The 27,168-nt window shown below is 36.2% G+C and overlaps 2 protein-coding genes across 2 annotated transcripts; both read right to left on the bottom strand.

Moving 5' to 3' along the window:
- Nucleotides 1-862: 862 nt before the first annotated feature.
- On the bottom strand, nucleotides 863-4,355 carry csf3a (colony stimulating factor 3 (granulocyte) a). The gene is made up of 5 exons (XM_084433448.1): nucleotides 4,296-4,355; nucleotides 3,816-3,979; nucleotides 3,012-3,119; nucleotides 2,086-2,232; nucleotides 863-1,687 (listed from the first exon to the last, which is right to left on the bottom strand). The coding sequence occupies exons 1-5, from the start codon at nucleotides 4,306-4,308 to the stop codon at nucleotides 1,475-1,477; spliced, it is 645 nt and encodes a 214-aa protein (XP_084289574.1). The 5' UTR covers nucleotides 4,309-4,355; the 3' UTR covers nucleotides 863-1,474.
- A 9,642-nt stretch (nucleotides 4,356-13,997) lies between these two features.
- On the bottom strand, nucleotides 13,998-25,143 carry lrrc3ca (leucine rich repeat containing 3Ca). The gene is made up of 2 exons (XM_084434268.1): nucleotides 25,012-25,143; nucleotides 13,998-16,827 (listed from the first exon to the last, which is right to left on the bottom strand). Exon 2 carries the CDS (start codon nucleotides 16,801-16,803, stop codon nucleotides 15,931-15,933), a length of 873 nt encoding a protein of 290 aa, XP_084290394.1. The 5' UTR covers nucleotides 16,804-16,827; nucleotides 25,012-25,143; the 3' UTR covers nucleotides 13,998-15,930.
- Nucleotides 25,144-27,168: the final 2,025 nt, after the last annotated feature.

The following is a 27,168-nucleotide window of genomic DNA, read 5'->3' as shown; positions in this document are numbered from 1 at the left end:
GTGTCGTGGCCACATAACCACCTTGGTGTGCATATCTGTCTATAACTGAATGGGTTGTTATCATTATGTATTAATTAATTGTCTTCTCTCTAAATATGACAAAATTACATCCCAATTACAGACAAATACCCAGAGAAAATATGAGCAACTGACAAATAACAATAAGTGTTTAACACTCATTAGAACACTCATTAAAACACAAACTTGTCAAAATATATATTTTTCTTTTATTTTTATCAAATGTGAGACATCTTTAAATATTTCATATACAAATAATGGCAAAAATAAATACATGTATTCTTCACACAAATAAATAAATAACAATATTTAGTTGAACCATACATACAATAAAATGAAATCTCCTTTATGGGTGCTTTTGTATAAGTAAGAAAAACAAAAACAAGAACATAATATCACATGAAATGAGTAATAAAAGCAGTAGGTTCTCACAGAGATCAGGAGATCAATCCAATGACCATGATCTCATTTAACAACTTATGAGACATGGTCATGTGCTCAATAAATAACCGTTGTATAGGATTATATAATACTGAAAAATATTTCACATATTGAGTTAAATTATATGTTGCTTTCTGAGGCAGATTGTAAAAAATACAGTAGTTTAAGGGTAAATTGGTAAATAAATTACTTAATAAATAATAAATACGATGATAAGTGAAATACCAAATAAATAATAAATAATAATAAATGCACAAAATACTGAGAAAACTCATGGTGCAACATGAAAGTTTCCAGAGACAAATAAGTTGCCTATCTACCTTGAAAACAAAGATGCTGAATGATGCAACAAAAACACACAGCCAATTAGGGGCCATTTACACAAAATCTTTTTATGCGTTTTGGCTGTTCTTTCATACGACAACAGCATTTTGGGGGCCTGAAAATGCAACCTTTAAAAAACAGATTTCAAAGGTCAAGTTTCTTTTAAAACTACTCCGTTATCGCCTATGTGTAAACAAACAAAAAAAAAAGTTCATTTGTGATAACGTTGATGTCAATCAATAGGCGTGTAATGTTTATTTACAAAGTAGCATCGCCAACTACTGGCCTGGCATCCATAATAGTCATTTTCGTGGATTTGTGTGTACAGGGATCGTTTTGACAATGCTGTCGTCTGTACTCGATTCTTTGCAAAAACTCCAAGGAAAAACGTTTCTGTTTTTAGTACATCGTCGTTGTGTAAATGTACCCTTACAACATATCAGCTGTTTTTGTTTGTTTGTTTGTTTGTTTTGCTTGTCACTTTACCATGTTGCAACGCAAAGTATACTTCAGTTTTTACACATACATCAGGGTACAGTACATGTGTATGAAAAAAAAAAAAAAAAACGGCGCTACAAGGTTACAATTTTGATCGGCCATAGTTCTGGAGACAGCGAGTGAAGACTAAACTTTGCAATTCACCCTTGTCACCACTAAGTGTTCACGTTAAAACTGAAGTACATTTTGTGCATTAGAGCTGCACAGTGATAGTATTCTCTGAGATGGACTTATCGGAGGTCATACTGAGGATACTGCGAAGGACGTCACTACTGAAGTCCTGAAGCTGTTGCAGAGTGAGGTGGGCTGCCACCTGAGTCATGTATTCACCTGTCAGATGTTTGGTCAGATCATGATGGTTGTCTGATGCCTGCTTTGACTGGTCAAATCCTGCCTTTGTCTGCCACTGTGAAAATACATAAATGGGTTAATGACGTGACGGGTCATTTTTTTGTCCAAAGGTCTTAATAATAATAAAAAAACAAATATATAACATCCAAAGTATGTAAGGTATGTAGTAATTTTTTTTTTTTTTTTGCGTAATATCTTATTACGACTTTTCATAAGATCAGGTTGACTTTCCCTATTTAAATTAAACACACTACTTGAATGCTATCCTAAGTTGGACACTGCAATATGATTCCAGACATAAATTTAGCAGTGCTTGAAAGTAAGTTTCTAAATCAAGCCATGACTAACACTCATGCAATTCAGGAACTGAGACTGCAAAATAGTAGTACAAAACAATCATATAAATTTCCTCTTGGTTTAACAGAAGAACAGTCACCAAGTCTAACTCCATACCTTGTCGATTATATCCAGAAGGTCTTGAATTTCAGTCTGAAGTCCTTTCACCTGGTCTGTCTGGTTCAGCGTGGTTGATTTGCTGATCTCTTTCAAGAGATGCAGATGTAGTTGCAGTCCCTTCACTATGTGAGCAAAGCAGGTTTCCTGTGACAATAACGGAGAGATCTCACAATTTATTTGCTGAACTTTCAGTCCTGTTATATTTGTCTTTTAAATTGTGTTCCTCTGAAAATCTGCCATCAAGAAGTCCATAAAAGAAGCCTAATAATTATTTGAACAACATGAAAGTATTTTCTTGTAAAATGTACTTCAATATCAATAATCTTTGTTTAATTTACTTTTTTTACTTTTTTTCCTTCTTTTTTTTTTTTTTACAAAAGTCAGATTGCTTAGAAAAGGAATAGCACAATCGGATTCTCCAGAAACTGAATACCTTATTCAGAAAGGCACATATAATGGAGAAATTCTACCAAATAAATGGAAAAGAATTCGGCAGACACAGTCACTCCTTGTGTTTGCTGTATAACAACTGAGCCAAGGGATAGAACGATACTACACATAAACCACTACAATCACTATGCACTAATGTGTGTGTGTGTGTGTGTGTGTGTGTGTGTGTGTGTGTGTGTGTGTGTGTGTGTGTGTGTGTGAATGTGAATGAGTGTAAACTCTATAAATGAAATGACCACAGCCAGATCGCAAATTAAATAGCCTCGTTGCCATCTCGGTGCGTCTCTCAGAAATCAAGAGTAGGCCTAATATTATTCATGTCTGAGGCACAAATGGTGCAGTACTTTACAATACTACACCGTTTTAGGGATTTGTATATATTCTTAGCTAAGTATGATGAAGAGCAACAGACATGCTTGACTTGGCAAATGGCATTCATTCATGTAAAAAAATAAAAATGGAATGGAACTCACCAGACTGAAGTTACTAGAGATGTTCTGGAGAACTGGGGCAGAGGGTATCATTTGTGTCTTTAAGTACTGAAGCTGCAGCCTAGTTGAGTTGTGCCCCAAAGTCAGACTCTGATAGAAAAGATAAGCATTTGACGTGTTTAAACACGACAGGACAAAATTTCTTGTACACCATGGATTCATACTCTAAAACCCCACAGACATGCCAGAGCAAAGTACATTTGCATACAGAGGCCCCAAAAAGTATTTGGACATGTTATGGTTGTCAGACAATGTCGAACACAGTCCACAGTTAATGCGAACTACACTGATTGTTACTCTAGGAAACTCTGCTGTGAAACTCCTTTAAAATTCATTACAAAGTGAGGTTATTCTGAGAAAGGTTTTAGAATCTGGTGAGATGCCAGTCGGATTTTAATGTGACCAAAGTGTCCAAACGCGTCCAAATATTGTATGCTTGTAGAGTTATATATACTGATAGCTATGGATATGAAGTTAAGGCAAACATTTTTGTATTAACATTTGCAGTTCAGTTCAGGTCTTAATCCAGGGCACAATGGTGATATGTTCAAAGATGAACTCTTCAATTGCCAGCCCAGATCTTTGGCCACTAGACTATCCTAACCACAAGCCAATGCACATGTAAAAAGGCTATAAATAGGTTAAACAGCAAGCATGTTACCAAATATTCAAGTTCAGAGGGACCAAATGAAAACGTTTAAGAATCAATCAGTGAAAACCCCATATTGATTGACTACTCTTCTTAGTATGGAGGACGTTGTGCAGCCCTGAAACAGATGTGCTTACCTTGCTGTTTATCCAGGCTGCGTGCACTGTAGGAATATCTTTAAGAATTTCTCTGATTAAACTGTGTGCCTGTTCAATAGTTTCCTTGTCCATAATGTCCAAATTCTGAGGGACAGGGGCAGATCTCACGATTCCCACGATTCCCACTAACATGAATAACAGAGCTACAGGAGGAGAGAGAGAGAGACGCAATTAGAAGTGCGTAACTGTGACGCAGGCTCAAACACTCACATGTGCTTCAGTCATGGCTGGACATCATGATTTCACATATATGCTCCTGATTCTGATTGACTGGTACTGTAGTTACCTAACTTATTTCCAAACACTTATTCATTTATATTGTTTAATACATCAATCTTATAAACCTATATTAAAGTGGTATAAATAGTATAGCATTATGCAAACATTACTGAAAACAGTATATTAAACAAAATTCTTTAGAATCATTATTTCATATAATTCAAAAATGAAAAGGCTTACCCTGGAAGTTCATTATAACAACAGCAATGAAAAAGAAAATGTACAAAGTCACCAGACTCCAGCAGTAACAAAGCCTCATCATGTTCAGAATTTATATATCCTGCAGGGGAAATTCCTCTTTTTTTTACAGTGACGTAGACAGACCAATTATGGGTCAAAGCATACTTAAGGTTATTGATGACTATGCGTTAATAAATCATACCAAACATTATAATACTTGAGAGACCAGTAGTTCATGTACATTCATATATGAGTATATACAAAAATATCATAAAAAAGTTCCAAGTTATTTCTTACTAACTAAATGAACAATGTAATTTTTAAATGTTATTAATGATAGTTATGATACAGTGTATTATGTAGCTTTTATTTTACTACAGCCACTTTTTACTACATTCACTTGAACTCTGTTAAAAAATAAAACGTCATGAACAGAGAATAATACCAAATCTGAGATTATTAAAGCATAATTTGGATATAGTAAATGAAACTTATGTTTAAGATTATTAAGATAGTTTGCTCATAGTTGTTGTTTTTCTTTTTTTTACCACAAGTCTGTATGTAAAATATGATTTAATATTTTTTCTTTGATTTTTGAGGGACAGTCATCATCAGCCAATGTGTTAAGAAAAATAAATAGAAACAGCTATTGTACGTGTAATAGCACAAGACGTTTACATAGAGGCCATCTCACCCCAAGGGTCTAATTTTACCTTTTGACCTCAAAATAATAATAAAAATGACTTCACAAATCTAAAAACATGAATGTGTCCACAAATCCCTCAATAACAAATAGTCAAAAAAAGCATTTTATATTCATTATAATATGTCACAAATCACTATTTTACAGAGAACAAAATTAGATAAATTAATCAAACAGGTTTTCATGACTAAATCTCACAAATGTTGATATTCAGATGAAATGACAAAGTTAATAAGAGCATAGTTACTCATTAAATGTTAATATGAGTTTTTTTCCGCCATCTATGGTCAAGAGAAAATATTATATTATATTATATTATATTATATTATATTATATTATATTATATTATATTATATTATATTATATTATATTATATTATATTATATTATATTAATTATATTATATTATATTATATTATGATGTAATACCATCTTTAACTTTCATTCAGCATGGGTGTATTCAAAGTCTGTGTGACCCAAAAAGTCTCTTGATGAGAGTATTGCACTCTTTCTTTCCCATGGATTATACAAGACAGTGTATTTTTTTAACCACTGAATTATCATCTTTCACTCCCAAGCAGAAATAGAAACAGTGATGAGACAGATACTCTCAAATATATCAGTATTGCTTTCTAAGGTCATGTACTGTATGGGTTAAATGAATGCACCCCTGAAATTCCATGTTGCACTAACCTCAACTTCCGCTGCCAATCTGTTATGACGTACAATGGGATTTTCACTACTGATTCGATAAGTTTGTGTACATTTGCAATAGGTATGACTAAGAGCTAATATATTACATAAGCAGTTCTGTCCTAGTGCACACTGAAAAAAAGTGTCTGCTAAATGATTGAATGTAAATGAATCAAAATTCAATCTGTCACAATCAGTTCAAATTATTATTTTAAATAATAGTCCTCAAGATTACATTAAGTAGGCTTCCTTGGAGATTGTTGTTGAACTAATTATATATTAGATTAATTGTTAGAATGATGTCAGTCCAGAGGTAAGAAAATATGTACAAAAATAGTTTAACTATTATATCTAGATATAGATAGATAGATAGATAGATAGATAGATAGATAGATAGATAGATAGATAGATAGATAGATAGATAGACAGACAGATAGATAGATAGATAGATAGATAGATAGATAGATAGATAGATAGATAGATAGATAGATAGATAGATAGATAGATAGATAGATAGATAGATAGATAGATAGATAGATAGATAGATAGATTTGAAGAGTTGAGTCAAAAATCACTAATTTCTTACTCTGTCATGATGACACTGAGCACATGGTAGAAATGTATGGTGTTGTGTAACCTATGGCAGAGTTTCCATCAAAGGAAGCAGGGGGGTAGAGATAGTGTCAACGAGATGAGGGGAAAGGGGAAGATAGGTTTCTAAGGAAAGCAGTTCAATGTGTAAGACATAAGCAAAATAAATGTGACTTCACCATTGCATCATGTATCGAACAGTATGAAATGTCCAATTTTACCAGAAAAAGATTTGTCTGTTTTCATTTTGAGAGTTGGAGAGAAAACAGAAACAGACAGACAGCTTCACAGACAGAGAAAGGGGAAGATGGGTTGTTGCTAAATTCTGTGTGTTCGCACGAAACCCTCCATTAGCATGAACTCGCTCAGAGTAGACAGACAGAACACATACTCACTCTTGATTAAAAGTGCTACAATCACAAATTATGATGGCACGGCATTCAGATAATGAATTCTTGCTCTATATCGATTTTTAAACAAGGTTGCTGCTGGAAGAGGTGTTAGTGAGGCCAGCAGGGGGTGCTCAATCTGTGGTCTCTGTGGCTCCTAATGCCACAGACTGTATAGTGACAGGAACACTATTCTGTAACAAGCACCGTCCTTTGAATGAGATGTTATACAGAGGTTAAACCTCTCTGTGGTCATGGAACTTCCTTTAAAGGTGCTCTAAGCGATGTTGGGTGACGTAATTTATTGTTGACGTTCAAAGTAGTGTCAAACAAAACGGAGGCTAGCTCGACCCTCCCTCCTCCTCATCCCGTCCCCTCCCTTCTGTGCGTTCCTTCTCCTTTTCCCTCTTTTTTGCTATTTGTTCATCGGAACGTCGTCTCTTTGGTTGTGTGCTGGCCATATCAAAATTCAAGAGAATATAATTATAACGTTAGTCGTTGTCGTTGTCTAGGACATCTCTCCTCTAGCTAACTTCCCTCACACCCCCCTTCATGTTACTCGCACTAACCCCCCAACCCCCACCCCCAAATCATTCTTGTCGGTTATTGGCTGGAACACTGTTTGTAATGTTTCGTGGTGCAGGCTGGCCCAGTTTGTTTTTCTTGCCGTTTGTGGAGCCTGGGCTGTCTACAGAGACCGCATTTTTTTTACAGTGTGTTCAGGGGACAGGCAGCTAGCGGATAGTGAGGACTGAGGAGATGTTTGCTGTATGTGACAAAAAATGTTTCAGCCAAAAATGCGTGACATCGCTTAGAGCACCTTTAAAACAGTAGGGGTTTAACCCTGGTGTCCTGGCCATATTCTCTTCATTGGCCCTTATCAATCATGGCCTCCAATTATCTCTCTCCCTGCCTCCCAATGCCCATATACTATCCATCCTTATGTGAGATTAACACTAACGTTACTACGTTTTAGTTTAGAAACGGAGAATTAAAACGAATACGTCCGTCCACACCAGCGTTTTAGCTGCGTATTAGAATTGATCTCCGTCCACATTAAAACGACTGAAAACACGGATCACGTGACCATTCACCAACACTGGGCATGCGCGTGCCGGTGTAAACCTATAGACTTTCAAACATCAAAATATCATTTATTTATATGTATTTGTGTCAAAATGACATATAAACGTATTTTCCTATTCTATTTTGCCTGGAAACGCTTCCAACACGCTTGCATGTCGCATGAAAAATAGGCGTCGATCGAGCTCAGCCATCTTGAAGGACATCTCAATTGCACTGTGAGGAGGCATGGATCGAGGAGTGAGGAAGCTTACTGAGGAGTTATGAGCGATTATGATTTCATTTTTCTAACTTTAGTTAGTGTGTAATATTGCTGTGTGAGCATAAACAACATCTGCAAAGTTACAGCGCTCAAAGTTCAAAGCAAAGGAAGATATTTGCTTTTAAAGAAATAGTTTTGTAAGGACTACAACAAACAGCTGGTAGGGACTACAGGACATTCCTCCCCGATTAGTGACATCACTAACCTTAAAATTGACATAAACCCCACCCCCGGGAACACACAGTCCATGTTGAGAAGAGGAAGAGTTGTTGTTGTAGTAGAGCACATTTGTGAGTCTGCTCAGGCTGTCGTATCCGTCTTTTCACATGCAATACAGTGTAACACAAATGCAATAGCATGTCACTCTGTAGGCATCTTACAACAGTTCCTAAAGGAGCGATTTTATAGATTATCATGACAGAATATGCTAATTGAAGATAGTAGTGTATTCTTTTGCAAAACACTGTGTGTAGTGTTTTGCGAAAAGTGTGAGGCTGATAATATGCTTAGAATTGTGAAGATCTGGGGTCTCATTTATAAAACTGTGCGTAGGATCCTTACTAAAAGTGTATGTGCGCCCGAAAGCCAAAAATGGTGTACGCAAAAAAATATTCTGACGTAATATTCAGTAGGCCAGAACCTGCGCAAAATTCCCTTTATAAATCCCAGTCAGCGGAAGATTGTGCGCTCATGCATCACCTCCCCGAAATAACCATATACAATGCCTTGTTTTCTATGCAAGTTTGTTTCTGTTGTTTTCTGTTGTTTCTGTATATCCTCATCTGCATATCATTTGCATATGCATATTCATCCACGTGATAACATGTTTAAAGGTACAAGACATTTGGAAAACATGAGATATGGATGTGCCGTCACATTACATTGATAAAATCATTTAGTAGCCTATCCTTGCCTTTTTTTATTTTTTTATAAATAAATCAAATAGTAGGCTATAAAATAGGCTACATTTCAGAGAAAGATTTTCTCAATCTTTTCCACTGACCAAATAGTATTTTTAATTGATTTATATTTTAATGAAAACAAATAGGCCTTCTTGTGCATTATTTGCACGAAAATATTTTCTCGGACAATCTTCTATTATCATGATAAGCAATTCTCGCTGTAGTGAAAACATTAAAACACAGCAGGCCACAGGTCACATCCACTACAAATATTTATATTTATTGAATATATGAAATGTTGTAACTTTTCAGTAATGATTTCATGTAATTTAAGTGTTTAACTCCATTAATGAGAATGTCATATTTAATCTAAATGTTTATATCAGAAGTAAAATATAGTTTAAATCATTCTTTTATTTATTTAAACTGTTATTGTGAAGATGCACTGTATTTATGATTAGGACTCACAATGAAGATTTACGTACTTCATCTGCCATTATATATGCCGTCAGTTTCACGGCCCAACGCGCTCGCTGGCGCGGACATTTAAAAAAGGATGGATATTTGCTTTAAGTGATAGGCTTGGTGAGTGAAATTATATTTGCATTATCTTTCTGTATATATATAATTTTCTTTACATTTTCTGTCTAAAAGTGACCAAAAAGACATTTAACTCCAGCTCACCGTCGGTGTCGCCAAACTGCTCTGTCTCCAAAACGTTCGTACGCATGGGTCAGAGTTTGCTTGCAGGTATGCAAATTTTCCAGTCAAGTTTGTTTTTATAAATCACAACTTATGCGTCGGAAGTGGCGTAGGCCTACGCCTCTTTCAAAGCCTGTTTTGTGCGTACGCAACGGTTATAAATGAGGCCCCTGGACTGGTTTTGCTCCTTGAGTGTCATGTTTCATTCACTGTGTGTTATTTAGAATGTTAATGTATAAGAAATTGTGTAAAAAAACAACAACCTGTAAGTCACATTCGCAGGGTTCTGAGTACTTTGCTGCACAAAGTGTGGTTAGTTTGGACTAATTTGGAATTACATATTTGTCATGAAAGTGTTTTGTGACCATGCAGTAACGGTAAACTTTGTACTTACCTGTAGAGGGCAATGTTGTTCATAGAATCACAGAGACAGAATGGAGCAAAACAAAGTGAGAGACAGTTAGATAGTAAATATGAAATACTCTAAAGTATCATGTAAATGCTATGGTATATGAATATGGTTATATGAAGAAATATCAAGAATGGTTATATCATTTGATACCATGCATGATACTGCACTAGATTTTTGTAAGGGTCCACATATCAAGCCTCATGAAACACAAGCAGATTCAATTCAATGATTCAAAAAAATAATGAATTATTTTTTTTTTTTACACAAAACTGTCCATTATTAGGCAGAAAATACTCCTGAGCGTACACACACACAGACACACTTTTTGACTCTCCTCCTCCCAAAGTGCAAGGTGAGCTAGTTTGAAATGTAAATGAACCTGAGGCAACAGGTGTGTGTTTGGTAGAAGACTGTAACATTACCTGTTGCACCCCCACCCCCACACACACAAACACCTGCAGGGCCTCTTAATTTACTGTTCTATTGAGCGGTCTGGGACAAATGTCTTTTTGGCTACAACTACATACTGTACAAGTTTTGAATTGCAATGATGAATTGTGTCTAAATATATACTGTCTCTATATGTTGTCTGATTCTGCTTCCATTTTTGTCACATGTCTGAGTGAGAGTGAGATTTGAAACACTTACCATCTCAAAAGTACTGATCCTTTATGGAGAAATTGATGCCTTCCTTAAAGAATATTTCTCCCCAAAATGAATATATTATAAAAAATAAATTAAAAAAACCCTAATTATCACGATTTATGTACCAAGCCTTCGGAAGCCAGACAATAGCGTTGCACTGCAACACTTTAATTTCATCCACTTGCACAATTGCTGCCTCATTTGATTCATAACACCAACAACCATTGCTTCTTGCTGATCTTACAACACTGATCTGATCAATTCACATGAGAAAAACATTTACCATTATCCCATAATTCAAAGAATAAGACTTTATATTTGCCAGAGCAACCTTCAAATTGATAAGGTTATGAAATTCTGTTTTCATACATTCACAATTCATCAAAGTATTTGAATGTCTGCTGATTGTTTACTCACCGAAGTCGCTGTAACCAAGCGCTGTACGGAATTGAAATCTTGATTGCTCACACCTGCTCATCATTTTTCATAGTTGTATTTATAGTCTCATTCACTCTCTGTGCAGTTTTTGTCAAGTCTTGAATGTAATTGCCACTGCAATTTTCTATAATCATAGTCCTGTCTGTCATGGTTCATCTGACTCCTGTTTTCTTGTATCCAGTTATCTTGTGTGATATATTGTGTGATCTGCATTTGTTTACCCTTCATCATGTCTGACTGCTTATTTTGACTCTTTGGAAATTGTCTTGGGATTCAGTACTTAGAATTGTTAGCTATCAGCGTCGCTCATTAAAATCTCGGCACTTGGATCTGAACCCAGCATCTCTGTTAGATCTGCTAGAAAAATACACAGAAGACCGGTTGAGGGCCACCACACAATTTCTTAGCGATTTTCTTTTTTTTCTTTCTCAAAATGCTCAAGGATATCAATTATATAAATGGGGTTCAATATTTTTCATAAGGCACAAGGAATTAAAATAATGGTATATGTAACTCATTCCATTTGTCATCTGTTCTATGGACATGAATGATGCATCATATTGAAAAACGTTAGAATATCAGAATAAACACACACAGGTGTGCACTTTTTCAAAATATCTACATTTACAACCCCACACTATGACAATTCCAACCAGAGGGTCTCCAAAACCTGTTCATGTGGTGCGTATCATGGAGATGATAGCAAATGTGTTAGTGCTAAAAATGGTAAATTAGAACCACTGTTCTGCTGTTTAAAAAAAATTGTAAGCATGTGTCATATTCTCTGTTTGTAAGGTTTACAGTACCATCAGAAATTAAGAGTGCTTTAAATCTAATTTTCATTACCTTTGCATGTTAGAGGTTAATCTCTTTACAGTAACTAAAATGACTAAAACTAAAGTAATGAGTAACTAAATAGAATTGTTTTTACAATACAAAAACTAACTTAAAATCGAGAATAATATATATATATATATATATATATATATATATATATATATATATATATATATATATATATAAATAAAACTCATTTTAAAATCAAGGAGAGGTTGATAGAGAGGTTTATCTGCAGACATTCAGATGTTCTAAATTATTTCTTATTGAAAACCCCGTTTCACTTCACAATACCCCATGTTACAGAAATTCAGTGGGTTGCAGACAGCAGTTCATGTTGACCTTAAGATTTCCTCCTATTATTTTCTGTATTTAACCGCTAACAGCTAACAGCTCTGATTGAAGAACAAATGTTTAGGTCTCTCATTCTTCTGCCAGTATGTTATGTGGGCCTTAAGCTATTTCAGGCTCTGTAACTAGACTAGGTCATGTTTTCTTCTCCTGTATTCGAATTTCCGGTCCCCATGGGAATGCCTTTTCATAACATCCAAAGCTGCCATAAGATTCCTCAAGGTAACCCTGGGCAACAGTCCAGGGCAGGGAAATCTACTTTACAGCAACCCAGGAAGGAAACCACGTCTAGAAGGAGGGTCGTCACCTCTGAGGCCTCTGGTCTTCACACTTGATTGGCATGTTAGAATATTGCATGCATTATAAATGGCTTAAATTGCACCTTTAAATGGTGTCTGGGGAGTAAATTAGTGTCTGTCAAGGCTCTTCTGGGACCTGTAAATTTAGGCAGATTTCAAGTGTATCATACCCATCTTCTCTCCAGTAACCAAATGCAAAATAGTTGGCATGTTCTGAAGTGGAGCTTAAAGAATGTGACCAATTTTAGAACCATCTCTCAGATGCCGTTTAACTTTAAAGGGTCATGCAGATGGGGCATAGCATAATTTGATCGAATTTATATATTTCATATTTTCATGTTGTTTCATATTTTTTTTTTTTTTTTTTTTTTTTTTACATTTGGTAGACATTTCTATCCAAAGCATCTCTCACTTCAGTCTAAATGCATTCATCATTATACATATTCCCTGGGAATTTAACCCATAACCTTGTTGTTGCTAATGCATTAAGCTATAAGAACAGCCTCTAACTAAAACATGCCAATTCACTCACATACATAAAATCCTGTGAAAAGTTTGTGAAAGTTTAATTGGCACTCCTGAGATAATTGGCACTTCTCGTTTAAAAGACACTGACTGTGTTCACATAGGATGCACAGTCCTATACTTAATAATGCAGCAATAGCTTGAATATTATGCTATATCAAACACTTTGTCCAATCTTTAAGAGATATTTTGCAAGTGATTAAAGGTAAATAAAAAGTCAATAAAAGTTAAGCCCATGCAACAGTGTTAATAGCACAATGTTGATTACCACAATAATAATAATAATAATAATGAATAAATCGGTAAGTAAAAATTAACATTTGAAAAATGAAGTTTAAGGAGTTGCACCTTCAATGCCACAGAATGGGTCTAACTGTTAGAGGATTTAAAAGCATAAATGTCAAGACTAAAGTTGTATTAAAGCACTTACAATAATTCTGTTTCGTGTTTTAGGGTTTTAGGAGTTGTTAAGGCTTGCAACAAAGTTATAAAATTGGATGTAAATCACACAGAAATGGTTAGTAAACCTTTTTTTACACTAAAATCCTGTTTTTAGTACTTAAAACAGTAAGTATTTTAGCATTTACGGAATGGCCCTATTAATTCTTTTACAAGTGTATCACTGTAATCCAAATTTTAGCTTTTTTTTTTTTTTTTTTAAGGAAAAAGTCAAAATACATTTTGTATAGAACTATGAATTTTCCTTGAAAATTTGCCAAATGTATTGCAATATTACAAATGTTAGTTATGCTGCAGTGTAGACATTACGAGACAACCATCATAAATAATCTGTTGATTTTATTTTTTATTTGTCATGTCATTTTGTACTGGGGCAACTTTTGTAGCTTCCTGCAGGCCATTATGTTTGTATGTGAATGTAAGCTTTTAAAGATAGCCTGGAATGTGTCCTGACACAACTCGTCAATCGACTTCTAGGATTTGATTCAAGCGATGCAGAATTTAAACAATTTACATAGTGAAAAATGTATCCTACATATTATTATTTTTTGCATGTCTAATTTATTATGATTGTTGTTATTTCTTTGTATTTATTTTGTTTATTTGGTAAAGCTGAAAGTGCACAGTCCATATTTAAAGTAAAAAATAAAGTAGTTATACAAATGAAAATAAGGTTTACCTCTCAAGAGTTTACCTTCATTTTCAGCATGACATTTCTTGTTAGGATCAATGGATTGAATACACCTTGATATCACTGAGACCAAAAAACAATGCCATGTTGGCACTACAGATAACACTTTCAAGCAAACAGGAAAAATCAAATACCTTTTCTTATTCATTTTGCCACATAAGTCATCCTTTTCTGCTGCTTGCACTGAAACAAAAGATCCAACATATGCATGACCAGCAAATAATTTATTTCACTAACACTTTACAATAAGGTTGTATATAGTAAGCAGTTAACTAATGTTAACAAATGAAACCTTATTGTAAAGTGTTACCATTAGTGAGCTGCCTTGTTATTATGTACATGTCTACATAGCCAAATGCCAGCACAATTACAGCTTTCTTGTCATGATTACATACACCTTAAAATTTCTTGGTAGGCAGCTCATTAGGTTTTGGACTTTTCTGAGTAATTTCAAGACAAACCCCTCACTGCCTTTTGTAAAGGATTAAGAAAATGCTATTTTCTTAATTTATGGGTATGACTTGTAAAGCTTTGAAGACATTAAATCATGCAGGCAGAACATTCAGGCTGATTTTATGGTTTATCTTGGCAGACTTTCTGAATTATTCTCGCTGGCACTCCACATAAGAAACTGAACAATCACAGTATTGGATGTGACATACCAAGGACCCACTCTAACAGTGCAAACACACTATGTGGTCGTCAACATTGTCTCATTATCTTTAAGCATAGAAGTTTTGAAACATTTTAAATCATTTTTTTTTTATAAAAAATGCCACAGGGTGTTTTCCCTTGAAATGACTTTAACAGTGATTTATCTTAGTGACTGATCATGAAAATAACAAGCCAACCTGTTTATTTCTTTTAAGTCACAACGTCATTAACGCTGCAGGATCCATGAAGAAAATAGCTCATCTGTGCTTCCCTAAAAACCTAACCACTGAGTATCAAAGCAATCGACAGTGCTTTTTACTTTTGCACAGTTTGTATACTATGTTTACTGAGACACCTGAAAATTCATTGATGCATGCAAGAATGTGTTGCTCTGTAAAAAATGTATGTTGCCTGCAGGGACAACAACAGTACTTTTTGTAAATACCCAGTATGATGAGTGCTTTACGCTCTGTGCGTTGCCTGTCAAATGGAGATATGATTTAAAAAAAGCCACTGAATGAAAAAAAAAAAAAAATGAAAAAAACAGACAACGCCTCCTTTAAAAGCGTGCAGAGTAGAAAAACCTCTTAGTCAAGATGAGCCTCAAGTTCGGCCATTTCTGAATCAATTATTCATCTGAATTAGATTAGATGGCCTCTGTGATTTCCCTTCTTCTGTCTCTAGCCATCTATGTCCATCTGCATGTCTGTGGATGGTTTCAGTCTCAGCATGATATGTTTCACATTTCCCTATTGTGGACATTGCACTCCACTGGCCAAGAAGCATCCTATGGCATAAGTTCTTTCTGGTTCTTTGGGAGGGTACAGATCAATCCTGAATGGTTTATTGTGGTGTGGTATATGATTCAAGGGGTCTTTGTTTTTCCAAGGGTTTAATCAATTTTAAAATTTAGAGACAGGTAGTCCATTGCCCAGTGTGCCCATTGCCTTTTGGTAGCCTGAGAAGCTTCCTCCACATGTCATGAGCACTTGGCCTTGTACTATACCACAGTGCTGATGGTGGAAGACTCCTCAGACTTGCCCTGCCTGCTGGGAAGAGACTTGAGATACTCCAGGTGGCGCCTGGCATCTTCCTGATTGTGTCTCACATAGTAGACCAGATAGGAGATGACCATGGTGAACCATCCAAACATGGTCACCAACATGGCCACATCCGTGGTCTTTTTGAGCACCACACACAGGTCCAGGTCTTTGGCCAGCAGGAAAGGCACACCTTGGGCTCCAGAGTCTAAGGGTTCAGATGTCTGACAGATAATGCCAGTCAAAGACACAGGCTCTAGGTCTAGGCGTGGAAGGGCTGTCTGCAGCCTGCAGTCACAGTGCCAGGGGTTTCCAGTGAGGTTAGATCTTGCTGTAACGCCTTCAAAGGCATCTGGGTCCAACATTGTGAGCTGGTTGGATGAGAGATCCAGAAACTGCAGAGAGGCTGCCAAGCCTCTAAAGGCTCCAGGTTCAAGCAAAGCCAGTTCATTATGGGAAAGATCTAGTTCAGCTAGCAGTGGAAGATCATGAAAAGCATTGGCAGGGATGCTGGTCAAGAGGTTGTAGTCCAGGTAGAGGCGTCGTGTGTCATTGGGAATGTCCTGAGGGATCTCAGTAAGATGCAGATTGCTGCAGCGCATGGTCTTGCCGCCAAATGAGCCCTCGCTGTCGGAACAGTAGCAACGTTTGGAGCAGGAAGTTGCAGCGTGGTGGAAACACAGTGTCATCAGCACCAAGCTGTGAAACAGCAACCACATGACCACAGAGTGCCGAAGCAGCCAACCTGAGGGTAGCAGCATTGTGGGACGGCGGGCATAATCCCTTTGGAGTATCACCTGTGCTGAGAACATCCAGGAGGCTGTACCCAACATCAAAATCCCCAACAGCTTGCAAGCCTAGAAAATTGAAGAATACCATAACCAGTTAATAGAAAATATATATTTCAGACTTCTGAATATGTAAAGATCAGAATGGGTTTTCTTGGAATGCCAGTGTGCTTCATGTGTCCGATGATTTTGAAGTATGAGAATGTCAAGACTCTGTTAACTGATTAAAACATTTGGTCATTCATCTAACTGAAACAAATGATCCCTAAACACTTTCAGAGCAAATGCATAAATATTGATATATATTTCAAACATTGTCAAAAGAATGAATAATGCAGAGATTGTATTTTTTCTATATTGCCCAGTGCTATTTAATACTATTTAATACCATGGTCTTGACATCACAAATACCCATTAATGCAGACATGCTATTGTTTAACTGCATGTACAATCTATTATTAAATCTAATTTCTTTTTTCTTGTCATCTATTGCAGCAATGCCTCACTAATCTCTTATGATTTAAGGATTTGTACTTTGCCCGTAATTAACGCATTATAGCGTCTAATGTATGTGTGTATTATACACAGACACACATAAAGATGGATCACAAACTTACACAACCCAGATGTAATAAACAGATTCAAAAGCAGATTGATGCCTTAACCTTTAAATCTTAAAGGTGCTCTAAGTGATGTCACACGTTTTTAGGCCAAAAATTTTTTTGTCACATACCGCAAACATCTCTTCACTATCCGCTAGCTGCCTGTCCCCTGAACACACTGTAAAAAAACTGTAGACTGTAGGTCTCTGTAGACAGCCCAGGCTCCACAAACTGCAAGAAAAACAAACTGGCCCAGCCTGGACCACGAAACATAACAAACAGTGTTCCAGCCAATAACCGACAAGAATGATTTGGGGGTGGGGGTTGGGGGGGTTAATGCGCGTGCACATGAAGGGGGGTGTGGGGAGTGGAGGAGAGGAGGAGAGAGAAGTATGAAGAGGGAAGTTAGCTAGAGGAGAGATGTCCTAGACAACGACAATGACTAACGTTAAAAATGTATATTCTTGAGAATTTTGATATGGCCGACACACGACCAAAGAGACGGCGTTCCGATGAACAAATAACAAAGAATAGGGAAAAGGAGAAGGAACGCGCAAAGTCCCGAATTTACATCGGAAAAGCGTTCAAAAAGTTGGCGAGAACTCCGCCGGCAGAAGGGCTTCCAATCTGACATTCAGGTGGCTCTGTTTTTGCTGGACAGGTGGGTAAATCCAGTTTGTTTTTTCTAAATGGTTCATGACTGTTTCAGGAAGCATGGGAGGGAGGGGGAGGAGACGGGATGAGGAGGAGGGAGGATCAAGCTAGCCTCTGTTTTGTTTGACAATACTTTGAACGTACTTTACTTTGAGCACCTTTAATTTACTCATGGTAAATGGTTTGCTTATAGCTCAAAACAATGGTTTTTTTAGCTATTATTTTTTACCCACCGGCTTTATAATCTTTTTGCTACACACGCTAAGCAAGGCTCAAACAATCAGAAAACCTTCAAAGAATATGCACTCATGTTGAAAAGGGAAAAAGTGGCACTTCCTCAAAAGTGTTGGTTGATTGAAATCCCTGCTATGGTCAGCAATGGTGGCCTAATTCACAGCTCTGCCACAGGCATTAATGTAATCCAGGACTGACAAAAGATAACAAGGCATGTGAACAAGATGTTTCAGGTCTAGAAACTTCAAATAGGTAGAACAGTTACATAATGTCTGCCCTTTTCTTTATTTTTATTTTAAGCAGAGTTACCAAGAAATTTGCCTTCTAGATTGTGAGCCTATTTACACTTTGCTGTCTCCTTGGGTTCCATCTACTCTTAGCCACATCTGCGAAATGGTGTTCACTTACATTTTTATTCTAATGCCCTGTGAGAAATTTTCTGTTGAACGTGCAATTGGTGTTCTAGTTCACATCTCTAGTTTATGATTGCTCCCTCACACATGGATTGCAGGGCTTCCCTTTGCTCACATGAGTTTTCTTTTTTTAAGGACCAAGAACTGTTATATATTATATTCAATTAACTAGATAGAGAGGCCTAGCTAAATAAGTTTTAGATAATTGCCATTCCCTATCTCTGGCATTGTGACAAGACAACTTATTTAGCTTGTCTCAGAGTCTGATGGAAATCATACAGTGCACGTTGTGGTAAAAACCAGTATTTAGCCGTGAGAGTGGACTGCCATGGTTTCAGAATTGGGAATTTTTTCATTCATCTGAAGTTCTCATGGGGTTCACTTGAGAAATATTTATGACATTTCTTATTAATAAACAGTACTAAAACAATGCATCTAGTACCTCTACAAAAATCGTCTAGTCTGGTCAGATTGGACTTGCTGGTTTAAGATGGGTTTTGAGAACTTGTCAACTTGGCCAGACTGGGAGATCAGCTAGACCAGCCAGTTGCATAAAAATAGCCATTATGTGTCTTAAGTACTAATATGACCAACTAGCAGTTAGTCAAGAGGCAATCAGACATACTTTTTTGGTATCACCTTAAACCAATCTACGTTTTTAGATAACTGACTTGAAAATGTTATGAACAGTCTTAGAGCAAAAAATGTGATGAATAACTTGTAAGACTAGTCTTAGCAGTTTATGCAACCGGCTACAGAAACCAGCTTTGCCCTGCTTGATGCTGTTTTACCCTCAACCTTTATCCATAACCCTGCAAAGACATGTTAGCAAACACACTATCGGAAAACCAAAATGTGCAAAGTGACTGACAGATAGAGAAAATGTATTTTCCAATGCATTTTTACTGTAGCTTTAAGCACATTTTACATTTATTAACTTATTTAAAATGCAAAAGCAAGTCTCTTCACTACGTAAAATCCAATTGAAAAGGCAGTTTTTATGGATATCTGAACTTGGATGATACACTTAAATATTCAGTGTTTTTTGTTTTCAGTTTAAGTTTGACATTTGAACATATCGGACTTGCAAGGTGCAATACGCTTCTTTATCCTGAGCCAAAATTATATCTGTGTTTCATAAACTCCCCAAACAAATCTTAATTTGAATACTTATATTTAACTTCTTTAGTCTTGCCACAAACACTGGTTGTCCTAAATGTTGCAGATGGAAAAGAAAACAGCCCAAATGATGTACAGTACAAGAGAGAGCGGGCAAGAAACACTGCCTGCTATTTGAACTGTGGTTGCCATTTTGGATATTTAATCCCACCAGCGTTGTGGTCAGTAATCCATAATAATAGTTTCACTTAAGACGCAGCTCATTTTGTCTAAAGTGCAAGTAACGATGAACAACAACTTGCCTTGTAATTCACACTTTTTTATTTATTTTGTCCAGCCTTCTAAAAATAGCTTTCCACCTTAGCTCATTAATATATCAGCACCATATAAGAAGCGGCTATCCTCTTACAAATCTTCAAGGCAACATGCTCTAGAAGGCAGAAGCCTTGGTTGGCTTCAATAACGTCCAACCTTAACTATTGTAAGAAAAATGATTTATAAATCCAAAGCCTGCAGCTTCCACCAGTATCACAAAAAAAAAAAATATATATATATATATATATATAAAAAAAAAAAAAAAAAATAATAATAATAATAATTCACCGGTTCTCTATTTATGCATTACAGTTATTATTGTGATCACCTCTATAAAAGAAGTTTTGGCAGTTTGCTGGTCTGGAGCATTCAGGTGTGTGTTAACAAGGAGGATAAAAATCAGCAATGATCTTAGAAAAGTAATTGTTGCTGCCATCAATCTGAGAAGGGTTATTTGACAATTTCCCCAAAAATTTGAAGTCCATAATACAGTGAGAAAGATTATTCACAAGTGGAAAACATTCAATACAGTTGCCAATCTTCCTAGGAGGGGACGGACATTCCAGCAAATTCACCCCAAGGTCAGACCGTGCAATGCTCAGAGAAATCGCAAAACACCCAGTTGCTACACTCTACAGGCCTCAGTTAACATGTAAATTGTTGAAGTTCATGGCAGTACAATTAGAAAAAGAAGGGACGAGTATGGCATGTTTGGAAGGGTTGAGGAGAAAGCTTATTCTCTCTAGAACATGGCAGCACGGCTTAGGTTTGCAAAGTTGCATCTGAACAAACCTCAAGACATCTGGAACAATGTCCTTTGGACAGACACAGGACCTGGGCACCTTGCAGTCATTGAGTCAACCATGAACTCCACTCTATACCAAAGTAACAGCTAAAGCTTGGCTGAAATTAGGTCATGCAACAGGACAATGATCACAAGAACACCAAAAACTCTACAACAGAATGGCTGAAAAAACAAAAGAATCAAAGTGCTGCACTGGCCGAGTCAACGTCCAGACCTCAACCTGACTGAAATGTTAGGACGGGACCTTAAAAGAGCTGTGCATAAAAAAATACCCATAAAATCAACTTATTGCTGCTAAAAGTGACTCTACAAGCAACTGAATCATAGGGTGTACTTAGTTTGTCACCCATGGCTTTTCTGTTTTGGCTTTATTTTTGTTAAATAAATAATGACACAATGTAATATGTCATTTGTTGTTGTTCATCTGAGGTTGTATTTACCTAATTTTAAGACCTGCTAACGACCAGATGATTTATATTATGTTCTGATACGTAAAACCATACAATTCTAAAGGGTGTCCTTTCTTTTTTACATGACTGTATTTTCTTTGCACACATGACATATAGCACTCATACTCAAACACCCATAGTTGTTGTGTGATTATCAAAGAAACTTGAATTTTGTTTGCATGTCCTCAGCCCAGGCGCATGCTCGACACTTCACCAATGGTAAACCAAAAACTCCCCAACATAACAGAAACTATTTAAATACCAACATAATAGAACATTAAACATTTTCTCATCATGCTAAAAAAAAAAAAAAAATGCAGAAAATAACGCTTTATTTCAACATTTACTCTCCATATTCAGCTCTGTGAAAACCTTGAAAGGTTTTTTTTTCTATAATGCTACTTTAACACAAATAAAATCATTCATATATTCTCAACTCGATTGGATTAAGTAATCTGAATGGACAATTCATTTGTTGGATTCATTTGTTTTCTTTGAGTAAATTGAACAAGAAGCAAAAATGTAAAAAAAATTTTGGAGTGTACTATAATTCTCAATTTTAAATAAATCCAGAAAGAATAAAAGTCACTGGGTTTGTAGTTGACAAATGGCAGCAGACCCGCCACTGTCCACTTACGCAGATTAAAAATGAAATCGATCTCTAAGTACCTCTTAGTATCACATAACGAGTGGGAGTCTCCTGAAGGAGGGACTGTTTTTTGAAGGGAGGGGGAAATAAGACATTCTACAAAAGCAGCTGAAATGCCAAGCAAATACTGAAGGCTGAGAAAGAGAAAGAGAAAGAGAAAGAGAGAAAGGAGGACATTACTTTAGCTTTCATGCTTCATTGACCAAAGTCTTCCCCTGCCAAAAAAAACAAAACAAAGACAGTTATTTACCCAGGTTTAAAAGGAAACTGATTTTAGCCTTGCTGTCCCAAAACGTTTTCTTTCTTAAAGTGGGGAAGTTTGACCTTAGGAAAAATGAGCAAAGTGGTGGAGGAGAGGTTAGATAAGAGTCACAAACCCCAAGCTGTACCGCTCATGAATACACAACAGGGTTCTGTCATGACATTTTCGCAAGTGATAGTGTGGGCCGGACACATAAGGAGAGACATACAGACAGTGAAAGATGAGGACAACAAAGACCTAAAACAGAGATTGGGAGAGAAGTATAGCTGAGAGAGCCAGAAAAACAAAACAATGAAAAGTCAATAGCAGCTGAATGGACAGAGTAAAGGTTGTACAAGACATGAGAGGGAAGCATGCAGGGGGTGAGGAGAAACCACACAGGATGTTTACATGATTCAACAGAGAGAACAAGAGAGGAAACAAGAGAATCTGAGGAGCGAGTCTTCCATTACAGAAGAGAAGAAAGAAGAGAAGGACGAAAAATGAGGTTAAAAGGTTCAGTACAGAACATTTTGGGGGAGAAAACTGATGTGACCCTGACCCTGCAATAAAAGGCCAACAAATATATTTAGATTGGAGTAGGAAAGTAAAACAGTGATGTAAATAATGATATTAATGAACATAATGGATGAGAGTCGCAAATTACAGACATATGATTACTATTTCTGCCTCATCCCTATTAGTTCATGTGCAGCGCCTGAAAATAGTCCCCAGCTCGGTAACTTCCAACGTGACCGGGACTAAGTTTGTCTAACCTATTAGACCTATTTTCAGGCGCTGCGTCATATCATTACGCCTGCTGGACTCATGGTACGGCAGCAAGGTTTCTTGATTATTACGCAGGAATGAGAGTATAGTTCCTAGCCATATCAGCCTAGAAAATAGCAACTTTACATTTTCCGTCAGTCTTAGTACACGATGTAACTACAGAAGAGTCAAGTTTTAAATTGGAAAAATATCGAAACTCTAAGGTCATTTTTTTTAGAGAGATGCTAATGGTCTTGTCCGATTCAATGATCTATGCTAAGCTATGCTAAAAGTGGTACCGCCAGACCCGGAGATCGGCTGAATGGATTAGAAAACGGTAAAACTCAACTGTTTAACTCTGGGGGAGTTGTAAAATGAGCCTATTTCCAAAAAAAGTGGAGTATCCCTTTAAGCAGTTTTCTTGTTGCTCTTTCTGAATGTAAGCATTATGAGACAAGACAGCCTGGTAGATGACTGACTATAGAGAGCTCTAACATGAGTTGAAGTTAAAGTAAATCAGTTCACCTTTGATGGCCATTCAAATGCATCAATGTATTCTAAATAAAATGAAATGGACTATTTCCCCCTGTTTTCTGCCTTTCACATCACAGTTCAGGATAGTTTCTCTAGGTTCTTTGGACTATGCATATTCTTGTGGTGCCATTAGCCAATCAGAGTTGCCATGATGTCATTTTTTTCTGCAGCTTCAGAGTGATTAGTAACATTCAAATTATGGCTCAATAATAGGCTCAAAATCTTCAAAAACCAACTGGCCAAAAGCAAAGATGGCAGAAATCCGGTGAAGAAGTCCGGTGCCAATTTAGCAACTATCACTGAGATGCATGTTAATATTTATGTCTCTACAGGTTTGATAAATTCATGAAATTGAATAATTCCTCAAAAGAACCATGTTTCAGAATTTAAAATCATGTCGCCTCTTTAAGTAAACCGTAAATTTAGTCTTCAGCAGAACACTGTAAACCCATTTTACATGGTAATATTCAAATTATGTCTAACTTTATTTAACATGACTTAATGATATAATGTTATATTAAAACATAAAATAATTTTCAAGGCCAGATCAAGTAGAAATATCTTTAGGGTAACAACTGCACTTTTTCAGTTTTATGCAGTACACAGTATAGTGTAAAGGTAAAATGTGTGTGAGAGAACAGAGATTGGTGGTAAAAACAAACACAACTATATTATAATAGCTGTTTGATGTACACCAAACAGCATGTTGGTTGTTATCATATAAATTACGCGTGCGGCAGCTCATCATTTGGTTTAGTTTATGTCTTATGAAACCAACAAAAGCTTTAACCATAAGAAACAGTTCTTAGTCAGCAAACTTGTGCATCCTCGTCTCTAGTCTTCTTTAATAATTAATTTCAAACAATGTCTGAGTGCTCCTGAATGCTGGAGTGTGTGATAGTTTACACAGAGCCCTGAATGCCAACCTGAACTATTTTTGAACCAATAAATTGTTTTGTTTTTTAAAATCAATAATCTACATAAATTTGACCTATCAATAACCATAAAGCACGCAGCATGGCCATGCCACACAAACTCTTTCCCAATTATCTTGAAGGTCTAAAGGTCAACTGACAAATAAGTGATGTTAAGTGACATATCAGTGAACCGTTAAAAACATTATTAAAAACATAAGTTATTCTTCCCATTAATTATTAAGACAACTGCAATGTAATAGCCTTTTTTTGCTTTTTTTTTTTTTTTTGCTTAATGTTGTGAGATCTAAATGACTTTGTAATACGTTTTATTCAAGTCAAAATATTAGTTAAAATTACTACATAGTTGTTCTTCATTCACTTACCTGTGAAGGAAAAATGGCATTACAAATAAAACCAATAGTTTACGCTATTATTATGAACCTAACTGTACAGCTGTCCGGTGTAGACTACTGCATATTGTCACGTTTAATCCCGTTGGCAGGCAAGAGCGAGCGTTCACTGTGCTTCTTATTCAAACATAAGACTGACTTACATTTTTCCTCTCTGTCTTTTAAAATCTCCTCTGCTCTTCTCGGCATTTGTCATTTGCGCAAATATTCCGTCTAGTTTAGTGCTGGAGATCCACGCAGCGCGAGCCGTGGACGCGTCTGGACACGGAGAGTGAGTGAGCGTGTGTGTGTGTGTTTGTGAGAGAGAGAGAGAGAGAGAGAGAGAGAGAGAGAGAGAGAGAGAGAGAGAGAGAGAGAGAGAGAGAGAGAGAGAGAGATCAGTTTCCACGCAACCAGCCGCACAGCATCAGACACTAAATTTAACCAAATAACTGTTCCCAGTTCTGATAAGAAATTATCTTGCGTTTAGGATTTTTAAGCATATTGCTGGTGTTTGATTGTAAATATGATTTTTTGTCATCTAAAGAAAAACACGGTATAGATTCTAAAGTGTAAGTAGACGATTGATAAAAAGTGCTGCGTGCAAATGCATGATTTTTTATTTATTTTTTAAGCCGGTGGTGCCTGTCCAGTCACATTTAAAGGTTAGTCTGTGAAAAGATCACTGCCTCCCTCCATGCTGAAACACGACTTTTATATTTACTTTAGCTATGAGCACATGCTGGCTTGACAGATCGTTTAAAATTAACGAATCAATTGGGCTTTGTCTCTAAAGTCAAAGACTATTTTCTACTTCAGTTCCTGTAATTTTGTTTAGACTAATGAAACTATTTTTTCATATATTTCACTCGCCGGGTTCTCTGTCTTTCTCTGTGTCACACACTCAAACTAAATCAGACAGCTACTTTAAATGATGACCTGAGTGTGGGTGGGCTGCTGTTAATTCTGATTGATCTGTGACCTGCTGAGCACTCTTCCACTCTATTGGCCCGTGGGGCGGGGCCTAGAGCTACTTCATTATATTTAAACTTATTTTTTTAAGGTTTCTGGAGATACTATCACCCCATATATGGTATCATTTTAAATCTTAAAATATCATATTTACACAGAACATTTGTGTATATGGAACACAAAGAATTAATATAAAGCATTATTACAAAATTAATACAAAATCGCTCCTCCCCCAAATAGCGATGCAGAAATATAAATATGAATATGTATTTTTTTTAATGTATTTCACAAAACAGAAAAGTCATATATCAAAAGAAAGCTCTCATTCTCAGGAATGTGACTGTGTAGTGTGTTTTACTGTTTTAACATCATAGTTCAAATTATCTTCAAAAGAATCGCGCAGTGAAATATGATTTCTGTGAAAAAACAAAGACAAACGTCTCATTTCTACATCGATTACAGGTGCTCTAAGCTAAAATCAGCCACAAACTCTATATCATCTTTTACCTTAGGATGTTTTCTTTCGAATGAGCCCATGTGAACTTTTCTATGGAAGCTTGTTTCCGCCACAAAATAAAACATTTTAAAAGATAATTGCGACTTTTTATCTCACAATTGCGACATCTCGCAATTCTGACTTTATTTATCAGAATTGCGAGATATAAAGTCAGAATTGCGTGAAATAAAGTCGCAATTGCGTGTTATAAAGTCAGAATTGCGAGATATAAAGTCAGAATTGCGTGAAATAAAGTCAGAATTGCGAAATATAAAGTCAGAATTGCGTGTTATAAAGTCAGAATTCTGACTTTTTTTCTCGCAATTGCGACTTTATATCACGCAATTCTGACTTTATAACACGCAATTGCGAGTTTATATCTCGCAATTCTGACATCTTTTCTCAGAATTGTGAGATATAAACTCACAATTGTAATATATAAAGTCCAATTCTAAGGGAAAAAAAGACGGATTTTTTTTTTTAAATTTACCTCAGAATAGTTTATATCTCACAATTCTGACTTTATAACACGCAATTGCGACTTCCACAACGCAACGCAACCACAACGCTGCACTCTAAAAAATGCTGGGTTAAAAACAACCCAATTTGGGTTATTTGACAACCCAGCGCTGGGTAAATATTGGACAGAACACATGCTGGGTTATTTTGACCCAGCAGGTTGGGTTTTTATACATTAACCCATCCGCTGGGTTGTTTTTAATCAGTGCTGGGTCAAACAACCCCCATGCTACAGGTTATTCATTTTAGATAATAATAATAAAAAAATGATTAAAATTTTTAAAAAAAATATTAATAACAATAATAACACTACTGTTTATTGATTCAATTAAAG

This window comes from Rutilus rutilus (genome assembly GCF_951802725.1).
Source record: "Rutilus rutilus genome assembly, chromosome: 16".
Classification (NCBI taxonomy): domain Eukaryota; kingdom Metazoa; phylum Chordata; class Actinopteri; order Cypriniformes; family Leuciscidae; genus Rutilus; species Rutilus rutilus.
This window is presented reverse-complemented; position numbering and strand designations above follow the sequence as displayed.